General features: G+C 40.2%; 2 protein-coding genes across 3 annotated transcripts; both read left to right on the forward strand.

The window, feature by feature from the left end:
* The first annotated feature begins 3,406 nt into the window (after positions 1–3,406).
* On the forward strand, positions 3,407–8,592 carry LOC122866425 (eukaryotic translation initiation factor 5A-1-like). 2 transcript variants are annotated; one of them, XM_044176062.1, is made up of 5 exons: positions 3,407–3,546; positions 5,374–5,561; positions 6,048–6,152; positions 6,837–6,968; positions 7,415–8,592. In XM_044176062.1, the coding sequence occupies exons 2-5, from the start codon at positions 5,394–5,396 to the stop codon at positions 7,478–7,480; spliced, it is 471 nt and encodes a 156-aa protein (XP_044031997.1). In that variant the 5' UTR covers positions 3,407–3,546; positions 5,374–5,393; the 3' UTR covers positions 7,481–8,592. The 2 variants fall into 2 exon arrangements, with proteins under 2 accessions (XP_044031997.1, XP_044031998.1); XM_044176063.1 differs by having other exon boundaries at positions 3,544–3,635.
* Positions 8,593–10,436: 1,844 nt separating this feature from the next.
* Positions 10,437–12,643, forward strand: rpl22l1 (ribosomal protein L22-like 1). The gene is made up of 4 exons (XM_044176061.1): positions 10,437–10,567; positions 11,760–11,873; positions 12,137–12,258; positions 12,438–12,643. The coding sequence occupies exons 1-4, from the start codon at positions 10,442–10,444 to the stop codon at positions 12,583–12,585; spliced, it is 510 nt and encodes a 169-aa protein (XP_044031996.1). The 5' UTR covers positions 10,437–10,441; the 3' UTR covers positions 12,586–12,643.
* Positions 12,644–12,939: the final 296 nt, after the last annotated feature.

Raw genomic sequence — 12,939 nt, forward strand, 5'->3', positions numbered from 1 at the left:
TCGTGTAACATTAAAAAATGAATAATCAATTAAATGAAAATAGTGAAAAAGTCATTACTTGCAACCCTACTTCATATGTAAGACTTCTCCTTTTCCTATGAACTGTTTTTCTAGTTGTTTCTGCCACCAAACTATTTTCATTATTTTCCCCTGAATTTCTCCCAATAAGCGCTAGTGGAGAAGTATTATATTAAAAAACAAAACACCTCATAATATCTGGGGGAAAGTGTGTTTACTGTAGCCTTGTTTCCCACAATTTCATTGAGAATGAAACAGAATTATCAACTTCAACTTTGCATTGGCTACTTTACTGCACAAACACACGACCACCTCTAAATCGTCCAAAGCTCCACCACCAGCAGGTGATGGACGACGAAGAAAACTTTCTTTTTATTGCAATATCAGCTCCGTTATTATTCATTTCCTTAAAACTCTAATTTCCTTGCAGTTTGTTCAGGGGCTTGTTTGATGAAGCAGGTTCACAGTTATCTGAATACTTAATATGCTGTTTTAATGCTTTATGCTCTTGATATTTGCATCTTGAACAATTTCATAAAACTATTGTCTTTTATTATGTGTTTTTTTTTTTGGGTGTCTATGATACTTTGTATACTTTCAGAAAGAAAATTGATTGATTTTCTAGTTTTTTAGGTCCTATTTTAAGATTTGAATCTTGAATTAGGGTCGGTGAAGCATGAAAACACCCGGGACAGCGATGGAAATAAGTCCAGAACTTAATTGTTCTATCCCTGACAGAGTCTGATATGTTGTATTTTATAAATATATTAGAATATTATCAATAAACCAAACCAATATTTCACACAATAAATCCCAGTGGTGAAGATTTACAGGTCAAAGCCATTATTGTGGCACTATTGTGTTAACACGCAAAACAAGGTGAAATATGCGTCATTTCTTGGGAACAATATTGTTGCCTTGATTTGTAAAGTTTTATTCATTTGCTTTTGGCAGAGCAGAAATAGAAATATCAACTTCAGACAGTTTTTGCACTTCTAAACACATGACCACCTGATGGACGTATTAAGAGATGATACATCCGCGGACCGCCTCTGTGCCAAACTAAGCAACAACAAAGGGTTGGGGTAAAGAATAAGGAAGAAAACTCTTCTTATTGTGTTATTCTCAATTCCATCATTCTTCAGTCCTCAAATTTCCTTGTTTACTGACTTCTCTGGATACTTAATTTTGTGTTATGTTTTACTTTGTGTAATTAATTTGATATTTGCATCTTGAACAATGCACCCATGTCTTTTATGATGTCATTTTTGGGGGGGTTGTATGATACCTTTTACCTTGTCTGCTCTTTGAAGAAAATGTTACTGATTATTTGTTCATGTGATTCAGTTTTCTTGTTGTTTAGTTCCTATTTTCTAACATTTTTTAATGTCAGACGTTGAGTTCCTGTCTTCATCTTGATAAATGGTTGGTGGACTATGAAAACAGGACATGACTTTATTGTTCTATACCTGGAAAAAGTCGTTGTATTTTATCAATATACCAATATTTCATCCAGTAAGCCCCATTGGAGAAGGTTTATAGGTCAAAACCATGGGAATATTATATAAAACAAAACAAGGTGACATACGTGGCTGTCCAGAGGAGTGAGTTCATCATTTCTACTGAACAATGTGTTTGTTGCTGCCTTTTGTTCTACGGTTTTGTTGATTTGCTTTTAGCAGAGCAGTGAGAGAATGAAACACTTGGATCACAGTTTTTTCCTCTTCTGCTTTTTAGCATAAATACAGAACCACTTTGGTACCAAAAACAAACAAACAAACAAAATGGGCAGGGTAAATGATAACACATTGTTCTTAATCCCATTCTTCTTCAGCCTGTTACAGTAAAACTCAATTTCCCCTGCAATTCACTCAAAGTCTCGTTTCATAATGCAGGTTTAATTACAGTATTTGTATAACTTTACTGAGTAAAACCTGGACCCCCATCAAATCTGAAATAGGGACTGATGTTATCCAGATAACCCTTCTTCGTTGACCCACTAGTCAGACTTTGTACAGTTCTGCACTTTTTACGGGGGTCAATTTGTTCTAGTTTACAAGGGTTAGTTTTGTTACGCAAAAACACTTTTTTGGGGGGTGGCGTATCACTTTTAATGCCTTTTTAAATGTGTTCACTGCACCACAATGTCAACACAACCTCAACCAGTGGTGGAAAATAACTAAAAGCATTTGTTCCGACACTGTACTTGAAGGTCCAGTGTGCAACATTTAGGAGGAGCTATTGGCAGAAATGGAATATAATATTTTATAAGTATGTTTTTTTAGTGTTTAATCAAATAAAAATAAGAATTGTTGTGTTTTCGTTACCTTGGAATAAGCCGGTTTTATCTACAGAGGGAGCGGGTCCCCTTCCACGGAGGCCGCCATGTTGCACCGCCATGTTTCTACAGTAGCCCAGAACGGACAAACCAAACACTGGCTCCAGATAGAGCCGTTTGCAAGATTTGCAGCCACCATAGTTTCTCCTACACGCTTGGAAGGGGAGGGTGAGGCGAGCGGGATTCAAATGGTTGTAAATTGCAATTTCACCACTAGATGCCACTAAATCCTGCATATTGGACCTTTTAAGTACATTTTTACTTGTAGGTCTACTTCACTTGAGTATTTCCATTTAATGCGACTTTCTACATTTAACAACAAAACACTTTTTTAATCCAGCTATTGTTACTAGTTACTTTGCAGAATTCAGATGGTACACAAAAATTCTGATGAGCCATTAAACTACCCAAAACAATTGTTCAAATCAGCTCCACCACGACCAACTACAACATCCAAATGCTGCTTACATGTTAATAATATTGATACATTAGTATTAATATATAATTAGAGTTGTCGAGTAATGTCGAGTAACCAATTAGCTGATTAGAAAATTAATGGGCAACTATTTTGATAATCAGTTATCAAGATTTTGATAACTTATTTTACTTACTTGGTGATTTTTTTTAATCATTCAAATTTGGCTGGGTGGTTAATAACATTTTTCTGTGGTGTGACAAACTCAGAACACATATTTATTATTGCTTTACTTTAAGCATATCAGCAAAAATGTTCTGGTTGCAACTTTTCTAATGTGAGGATTTGTTAATTTTCTCTGTTTTTATATGAGGGTATAAAATATTTTGGGGGGTTTGGATTGTTGGTGGGACAAAACAAGACATTTGAAGAAAAATGTGATGGGCATTTTTCACTAGTTTTGACATTTTATAGACCAAATGACCGCAGTGACAGTTCGGACTTAATGGATTGTAATGGTGGTGGAAGGGGGCGCTCCAACTCTTCTTGGGGAATAAAGACGCCTCTTTTCCCCCCGTGAAACCCTCCGGATTCTCCGTATCTGATTTTAAAACCACTTACCTGACGGGTTGCCATGTTTTACTGCCTCAGACCTGGCATCCCTTTCTGCCAGGCTCCAACCGGAACTCATAAGCGCCCCCTCCCTTCTTCCTCTACGGATGCTGCAGTAAAGTTGGCCGCGCCTGCGCACTTTCGGTCCTCTTTTTCTTGGAAGGTAAGTGTGGCATGGCGCGTGTTTCTGCCTTGGGGGGGATAAACGGTGGACTTAACGGTTTTATAAATTAACGGATAACGGATTCAGAGGTACTAAAGTAGTCGTTTAGTGGCTTGAGGAGCTGTGGAAGTAGTTATTTTAATTTCTCGGTGGATCTAGTCGTTCGCAGGGCAGGGTGTGGGTGTCCATGTTTCAGCTAACATTACCAGGTTTAATCAAAGGGACATGCGGCCTTCGGCGGCGCGGTCGGTGGAAGTCGCTTGTCATTCTCTCCGCTAATGTCTGCCTTTTTGGTGCGAGTCCGCGGTCTACTTGTCATCGACGTTTCAGTCTTTATCATGTAAACATAACGGTACATACACTAGTCGCTGTCGGCCGAGCGTCGATCCCTGCTTTTATTTGGACGGAGCTGAATGGACGGCTAGCGTGACTAGCCGCTGTTAGCATGGCATTAGCTAACACAGGATAACGGTATTAGCGATTTGTGAAGCGGTAGCGTATTTTGGCCTGTTAATAAACCTCACAGCACCAAAAGCGTACCGTGATAATGCTAGTTAATTTGATACAGATTGTTTAAACCGAAAATCTAAGGTAACATCGGCTAATGTTTGCGTAACTTGCGTACCGTTATCTAGCGCTGTTGCACTTGTAAACTCGAGGCCAGCTAGCTAACTTGTTACAGCTTGCGCTAGCAAATGTGATAGTTAAATCACTAAAATTACCCCTTTTAGTCCCCCAGATATAGTTTTTATCTTAAAAGCATTGTTGGCTATTGTTAGCTAATTAGCTAATATTAGTTTTGATGAGTTATGATGAAGTTACTGTTTTGGAAACATCAAAAAAAAAAAATAGTGGTACAATTGAAAAGTGGCGTTTAGCCGGGCTAATTTTCTGTGCTTCCACATGTCGGTGTTCATAGTTTGACTAAATTATTCAGAGCGGACTTAATTTAATCTACGGAGCAGATCATGAGGATGCCACTTTTTTCCTGAGATCTCGCGATATCAAGCAGCAAGGTAGCGCTCGAGCCGCACAGTGGGGCCCTGGAAAGGCTGCAGTGGTCCCGAGCAGAGCCAGTGCCATTAAAACTGGTATTTAACCCGCTACAAATGAGGAACGGTTTTATTGCCGAGTAGGGTTTTCACATGCAAGGAAATGCCTTGGCGTTGTTGTGCATAACTTTCAAAATAAAGAGAACGAGTACTGTACAAGTCAAGAGTCGTGGTAGAAATGTAGCCACGTTAAGAAAGAGATTACCTTTGCACCCTTCAAACCTAAAAACTTAATGGGCAGATCTGAGTTTCTTCATTACATCTGCCTGAAGGGTTTAATTGCAGAATGTGAGAAGCTGATTTGTGTTTAGAGCGAGACTAGTTGATTCTGTCACACTTTTTCGCACACTGTGCTTTCGTGCACACTAATTTAATTATAACTAGATTAAGCTACCTTTTCTCTTACGGCAGACGTCATGTAAACACCTCAAAACTGCTTATCGTTAAAAGTAAAATTAAAGGATGAGGCCGGTGATATTCTCAATACCTTCTGACTATCCTACCCTTTCTCTCTCCGCTCCAAGTCTATTGGTTTCTATTGTATACGCAAATCTTAAAACCAGCTCATAGTTTCATCGCCAGCCACGTCTGTATTTGAATCACAGTATCAATAGTTTTTCAACAACATCAAGATGAGGTTTACACAGTATGCAGTTCCAGAATAAATCATGTCATGGCTAAATTTGGATGTATCGGTCAAGCGTTTGACCTTCAGCTCATTTAATGTTTTCAGTGTTTGATAGAAAGGTAAATGATCTGTAAATATCTTTTACAGCGCCCCAGACCCATCGCACCATGGCAGATCCCGATCTTGACTTCCAGACTGGCGAGTCTGGCGCCTCCGCCACCTACCCCATGCAGTGCTCCGCTCTGCGTAAGAACGGCTATGTGGTGCTGAAGGGACGTCCCTGCAAAATTGTGGAGATGTCCACCTCCAAGACCGGCAAGCACGGACATGCCAAGGTAAAATGATCCTTAAAGCATGGTTATGTATCCCCTTCAGACTGAGAGCAGCTGTACGGTGGCAGTGTTTTTTAAATGTCAAGTTTTAAATGACGTTTGAAAGGGGGGAAAAAAACTCAACCAGTGTTTAAAGATGTACTTGGCAGTGACCGGAGGCTCAGCTCGGGCTTGAGGATCTCAGGTTTCAGACCAGTCCGATCCAAGCTGCCTGAAGTGTTGCTTTAGTAATGAATGCACAGTCTCCTTATCTTTTTCTTCAAACACCAGGGTGCTCCCACATGTACTTTGCCCTATTGTGGGACTTAATAAATGGAAAAATAAAGATATTCTGGCTGTGCATTTTTAAATTATCGTTTATTTAGTGATTAAAACCTAAAAGAAATGTGTAAAATACACTTTTTATAATGGAATCCCATTACACCTGCTTCCTAAATTGGGTGGGGGGCGCTTTCATCACTGTGTAATTAACCAAATTTTCCTCTGTAGGTTAACCTGGTTGGTATCGACATCTTCACCAACAAGAAGCATGAAGATATGTGCCCCTCCACCCACAACATGGATGTTCCCTCCATCAAGAGGATAGACTACCAGGTACGCAGGCGGTCCAAACATCTGTGGAACTTTCTGTCACACAGGTGTCACCGCAGTTAACCGAAGAATGCACAACTCGATTAGAAAGGACTTGTGGCCGCTGTCTTCTGTGCCGGCTTTTCTTAAGCATAAAGTTCGTCTCTTTGTGGTCGGGTTGGAACTCCGTAGCTGCAGGCCACTTGCATAATTTACATCATGGAGAAATGTGCCACTTAATCTGATCACGGGTACATTTCTAGTCAATATTATGGCGGTGTGATTAATCTTCAATGTCTAGCTGTTTCCATTGCATGTAATATTGGCTTAGAAAATACAATAATTCTGCTTGTGATCAGGTTTTTCCCCTCCAACTCTGAGCATCTTTATAATATTCCAATACAAGAACTATTATCCCAAAAAAGGCTGTAATTTATGTAGGCATAATCAAAACAGGACGTGTGGAATATGCTGGTTTGTCATTTTACTGCAATTATCTGAGTTTGGCGTTTTTGCAACTCATGCTGTACCATCTGCGTTGAGGACAGAATTGGTTTGAGGTTGAATGCTGGAGGACAACTGATGCTAAAGTCATTAACCTGGATATGCTCCACAGCAAATACCGTAATTAGTCTGTTTTTAGAATAAGGTTGACGGTGTTGCGGTTCGTGTAAATGTAGTCACTGACTGTTTTCCTCACCTTCCCAGTTGGTCAACATCAATGACAGCTACATGTCCTTGATGAGCGACAACGGGGACATCAGGGAGGACCTGCGTGTCCCTGAAAGCGAAGTCGGCAAGGAAATCGAGGCAAAGTTTGAAGCCGGTGATGAATTCATGGTGAGTAGTTCAGGGCTCTTAAATTATTAGATGCAGATCCTTTTTGTTACACCTGACGAAGCACTACACAAATATATTAAATGATTTTTGATGGTCACAAGATACTTAATGGTTCAGTGTAATTCCTGGGCTGTAAACATTTTGAATCACACTTTTGTAGTCATGAAGACACCTGACGGCAGAAACTGAAATATTAAATGACGATATGCAAATTCTTGACGTTGTTGGCAGCAGTGAGACCATAAATACCATCTTCAGATGAAGCCGAAATGTGTCTGCCATGTTTATAATTTTGACATTGTGAATTTTCACACTCTACTGAAAGCAGAAAGGATTCAGTCCTGAATTAGAGCAGAAAGTTGTCACGCGGTGAAAATGTGAGGACTGCGAGCCGCATGTGTAAAGTTTCAGATGATTGACTCGAACATGTTGTGTGCTCTCCGCAGGTCACCGTGATTTCTGCCATGGGGGAGGAATGTGCTGTCGCTACCAAGGTCTTGGCCAACAAATAGGGAGACAGACTTTGCTGCCCAGGCAACAAGCACCACCCACAACCAGTCTCTTGCATTCTCATTGGTTCTTTCACCAAAGCGTCGGCCTTCACAGACAACCTCAATCATTCTGTTGTGATTTCTCTCATCATTGATCTTTGGGTTAATTTTTTTTTTTTTTCTCCCTTTTCATTTCTCTTTTCCATTGCTGTTGGGGAAGTTCCACTGCAGCTCGCTGCGTGGTCCTCTGCCTGATCGCTGAGGTTTTGTTTGGTAACAATCTACTTTATATAAAACAACTTCAAAAAATAATGATCGGTTGCTCATTCCTGCTTATTTTCGCCTTCAAAGTGTTAGTTTTGCCACTCACATTCCTGAATGTTTAAATAACAACGGGATTCAGCTTTTGTATGATTATTTCTTTTTTATATTCTTGAATATAGCAGGTCTAAAGCCTTTTAGAGGGAAGGGAAAGGGAGGGGGCAGTTTTTGAGTTGTTAAAGCAGTAGGAGGGAGGGTTGCCCCTGTAGATACTAAATTCTGGTTTAGGTCGTCCCTCTAGCAGCCATACCGCTTTCCAGCATGGCCTTTCCTCTGGTTCCTAAGTGGATTGGGTGCGACAAGGTCTGTTTTTCTCCTAATCGCTGGGATTGGCGGTGGCTAGCACTTAAGAGCACTTGAAGTCCACCCCAGCATGTCAAAGCTCTAAAACCAAGAAAAGAGAAGTGGTTTTTTTTTTTTCTCCCCCCCCCCCCAAGAAAAACAGAAACAAACTTCTGTGATTTACCCTCGTGATGCCAGTCTCTTGTCTGTGTAGAAGTTTGAGGGGCGTGAGGGCCCTGTGCGCTCACGCCTCTCGTCCACCGGGGCAGTCCAAGGCTCACCCCGCTGCCCCGGCCATCCCCCAATACAAAAGGAGTGTTATATTTTGTTTTGAGAGGCATGAGTGTGAAGCGGTGTGGGCCTCCGAAATGTGGGAGGCAGTTTGCAGTGAGGCGTGTGTTTCTTTTGAGGGACTCGATCGGGTTGTGGAGGGTGGTAGTGTTGCAAACTTTTTGTTCACTCGAGGCCTTTGTCACCTGACTGGAGATGGCAAAAATAAAACGATGAAACAAATGGACAAAAACTGCAAAGTATGTCTGGTTTTCTGTCTCTAATATACCCAGTAATTTGATGGTCAACATATCAAAGTGATAGCGTAGCTCACTCAGTGATCACTGAAGCACAATGGTGGACACAAATGCTAGCTAAAATAGTTTCATTTGGTTGCTTACACACTCTAAGCTGCTTGCGAGGTGTAATCTATTCAAGATGTCTTGATAAACTTTAGGTTGAAGTTGGAATTTACAAAAAAGCTGGAGCACTTTCGATCATGAAATAAGTCTACACTACCTTTTTTTATTTTTTTCTTAAAGTAATCCTTCCTCCTTTGCAAGTTGTTGTGCTTATTTTCTACTCTTAAAAAAATAAATATTCAAAGCAAAAGTCCTGCTTTCAGATCTTTACTTGAGGTAAAGTGTCTGATATCTTACTCAAGTATCAAAAGTTAAAATTACATAACGTGATATGTTAAATGCGTTAACCAAAGTTGAAAGTAGAGTTTGATTGAAATGTTAATATACTGGTTAGTAGGTTAAAGTTCAGGTTAATAACACCTGAGCTTCAGTTCTTTTGCACTGCAGATGGAAGAAAGGGTCTTAACTCTTCTACAAAAGGTAAAACAGAAACAAAGGACAACCTGTGGTGCAGGTTACATATTCTTAAAGTAGAGCTGTTAACTGCCGAATATTTAATTTGCTTAAAGCGAGCCGGGCGATTAACAACCGGAGAAGACTGGAGTATTTCTGCTGATTTTGGAAAAACTTAAAAGATTTGATTTATAATATATAAACGTAATGATTACAAACTGAAGTAGTGCTGCACTTTATTTTGCATCCATTCTCACAATGGGCTCTTCCCTGTGTGTCTCCCGCAGAATCACAAATACTTTATTGATCCCTGAGGGGAAACTCTTTCGTTATAAACTTTAACACTGTGAGAGATTGGTAAGGGCTGTCTTCGGTTCCAATTGCAACCGAACAAAGGGAGATGGACGCTTCAAATGCAGGTTAAACTCTGCTCAGTCCCTGGATACATCATCTAAGGCTTTTCCAAAGCCTCTGTCTGAAAGTCAAAAGTGTCTTGCCTGCAGATTCGAGGGCGTAGGTTCAAACATCAGCAGGCTCTAAGCTGTTGGTGGCTGATTTCAACATGTTGACATGGGGAACATATTTAACATAAAGTGACTATGAATACAAACTTGACTGAAACTGAAAAGAGTAAAAACAAAAACCTGGATATATGCAGGAAGTCTTTTATGGAAAGATGGTTACTTGTGTGAGTCTTTTGTTGTGTATCTGCATTTGAGGTCATGGCAGCAGAGAGAGACACACCCTGTCCGGATGTCCCCAATGGTGATGAGATGATGACCATTCACTTGTGTCTGTCTGCAGGCTGAGCCACAAAGGGAACCACAATGGAAAGAGCTATGCATGTTTTGTTTTGTTTTCTGTCTTCACCCATCTGATCAGCCATGGCTTCTCTGACTCATCGGGAGGGGTTTTACTTTCTCTGTTCATACAAATGCAGCTGAATGAACAGGGCTGGTCTGAGGCCCAGGGCAGAGCAGGGACTGTGTGTGTGTGAAGTGATTGTCAATGATTGACCAGGCTCAGCAGCTTTTTTTTTTATCAGTGGTGTGTTTGGGCTGTTTTTGACCTTTGGTCTTGCAGAATCCGACAGAGATAGCTGCTGAAATAACAGGCAAAACTACAAAGTCCTTTTGTTTTCAGACAAAACTAAGTGAAATTTAAACGGAACTGTCGGTATTACACGTTAAGCACATTACAATAAAGCTAAAAGAACCATTTCACAGTCAGGGAGGAGTTCTGCAGTGCCATTAGCCCTCGCACAGATCGTTAATCGAGCCGTTTTCCAGATTTCATGTGTGGAAATGTTTATTTCTGCTGTTACCATGTCCGGTACGGGCGTTCCACGCGGCACGAACGACGTCACTGCTGCGTCAGATCCGGTTCGCCCTTTCCCGTCCGAATTCTCAACATGGCGCCGGTAAGTCCAGGCAGCTCCTCCGGAATTTACGAAATTGATTGTTAATTTATTAGCCTTTTTACTTATTTCAGTCGTTATGTACCTAAACAAAGCGACGATTTAATAGTAGATCTACGTGTCAAACTTTGAGCTGTTTTATAGGGCAAGAAACAAAGAAGCTAGCAGAGTTAGCATTAGCTCGTAGTAGTCTTGATGTTTGCTCACACGTGTTCCATTCATTAGTCTGTGAGAGGAGGCCTATCTCCATAGAATAAATTGTGTTTTATTTCATATCAGTGGTTTTTCTCCACTAAACTGGTAAAGTTGATGTGTACTGTCGGTCTACATGTAGTCCAAGGCCCACTAGTCGGTTCGGCATAATTTTAATATTAGCTATCCTTCTAATAATTCAAAATAAAGTAGGAATTAAACTATATGGCCCCGCAATTCCAATAGAGCTCGCACTTTCTGGCCCTCAGAAGGTTTTTTATTATCAAATATTTTTATTTAAATAAAGGCCGATTTGTTGAATTTACAAACGCAACTTAATTTAGTAGATTATAATTTCACTATGAAAAAAACCTATAATTTACTATTAGAATTGACTTAGCGCTACTACCTATAGTTCTAGTCAGCTTTTAACATGACTTTATTTTAAATTGAATTTGATACATTTCTTCAAAGACCTTTTCAAAACTCAGTAACTTATATAATTTAAGGCATTAGTATTTAATTGTGTTTAATAGTAACAGTGTCTGTTAACAGAGTAGCTATTTCACAAAATACTTTTAATTTGGGATTAAATTTAGCACGTTTTTACTAAACTATCATGGAAATGAGCTTTTCATGAAGAGAAACGTGTCAACAAGAGCTACCAGAATACTCAATGATGGAAGTCAAGAAAGATAATAGTGAGAATCGAAAAGAAGACATTAAGGAAAAGTTATTTAAATTGCAGATATCTTAAGGACACCATTATCTGAAAGATTTATTCCGTAATGAAGATGGTGGTGCATTAACATGCAGTGTGTTAGTGGCGATTAGATACCTAATTGTCACAGATCTATTTGTTTACCACAAGTAAAAAATTAAACTGGTGTCAATAGTAAAGTAAGAATTAGTTATGTAGAAAGGTGACTATTAAAAGCTAGAATAGTGACTTGTGCTGCTGCTAACACTGGACGTTTCTGATCATCTCCGGTTTTTTTTACAGATCAAACAGAAGAGGCCGACTGTTTGCAAGAAGTCCAAAAAGGGAGCTGGATGGAAGTTCACCTTGGACCTGACCCACCCTGTGGAGGATGGGATCCTGGACTCTGCAAACTTTGTAAGTCTTAATGCATTACTGCAAGTATTACTGTACTTGTTAAACCCTTTTAAGTGTGAGAAAAAATGGTAAAAACTCAGTAGAACATTTCTCTTGCAGCTATAATTAGAGACCATAACCCTTTTCCATACTGAAATCATGAAAGGGTTAATTTAGTGATCTTTGCAAGCAGCTAACCCTGTGTCTGGACTAGGGCTCTCTTCCCTAGCTCCTAATTTACTAGGGTTCCCTTCCCTAGTGTGTCACTGTGCTCTGTCCAACAGGAAACCTTCCTCAAAGAGAGGATAAAGGTCAACGGAAAGACGGGGAACCTGGGTAACATCGTCCAGGTCGGCCGCATGAAGAACAAGATCAACGTCTCGTCTGAGAAGCAGTTCTCCAAAAGGTGAGATGAGATGTACCGCAGCTCCTGAGCTTCAGCCGAACGTTTTACTGAACAAACAAACCTGCTTATATTGAAACTTCTTCAAACAATATTATTGGAAATCAAAACGCTGCTGTTGCCTTCATCAAAAAATCACTTTTAAAGTTCTGGGACTAAACGACCCCACCTCTCCCCACTAGGTATCTGAAGTACCTAACGAAGAAGTACCTGAAGAAGAACAACCTCCGTGATTGGCTGAGAGTGGTGGCGTCTGACAAGGAGACGTACGAGCTGCGTTACTTCCAGATCAGTCAGGACGACGACGACGAGTCGGAGGCAGACGAGTAAACGGCTGTCTGTGTGTCAGCAGCTGGAGCAGGACAGGAGAATAAATGTGGAAAAATCACTTTTCTGTCTTGTTTTTATTTTGCTGTTATCCAAAAAAAATATATATATTTTACATCTCTGCACACCTAAGTTCACGACAGGTGTTGAACACTCCCACACAGTGTCGTTCACTGCTGGTATATTGAGTTATGTTTCGATTTACAGGTAATATAGGTGCTAGGTAAAGGAGCCCAACTGAAAATTATGTCAGTTGGTGAATGAAACATCTTGAGAAAACAGACATTGCCATCTAAGTGATTGGGTAAAGAGGGTTTCTTTGAAGGGGTCAAAGGTAGATGAGAGTAAAACTGCCAT

Source organism: Siniperca chuatsi, linkage group LG19 (genome assembly GCF_020085105.1).
Source record: "Siniperca chuatsi isolate FFG_IHB_CAS linkage group LG19, ASM2008510v1, whole genome shotgun sequence".
NCBI classification, from domain to species: Eukaryota; Metazoa; Chordata; class Actinopteri; order Centrarchiformes; family Sinipercidae; genus Siniperca; species Siniperca chuatsi.

Bases quoted from the DNA above. Each gene is read 5' to 3' on its own strand.
- LOC122866425 (XM_044176062.1), top strand. From the start codon at position 5,394: ATGGCAGATCCCGATCTTGACTTCCAGACTGGCGAGTCTGGCGCCTCC. The intron at 5,562-6,047 runs GTAAAATGATCC...TTTCCTCTGTAG, and splicing joins GCAAGCACGGACATGCCAAG to GTTAACCTGGTTGGTATCGA. The intron at 6,969-7,414 runs GTGAGTAGTTCA...TGCTCTCCGCAG, and splicing joins AAGCCGGTGATGAATTCATG to GTCACCGTGATTTCTGCCAT.
- rpl22l1 (XM_044176061.1), top strand. From the start codon at position 10,442: ATGTGTGGAAATGTTTATTTCTGCTGTTACCATGTCCGGTACGGGCGT. The intron at 10,568-11,759 runs GTAAGTCCAGGC...TTTTTTTTACAG, and splicing joins GAATTCTCAACATGGCGCCG to ATCAAACAGAAGAGGCCGAC. The intron at 11,874-12,136 runs GTAAGTCTTAAT...TCTGTCCAACAG, and splicing joins TCCTGGACTCTGCAAACTTT to GAAACCTTCCTCAAAGAGAG.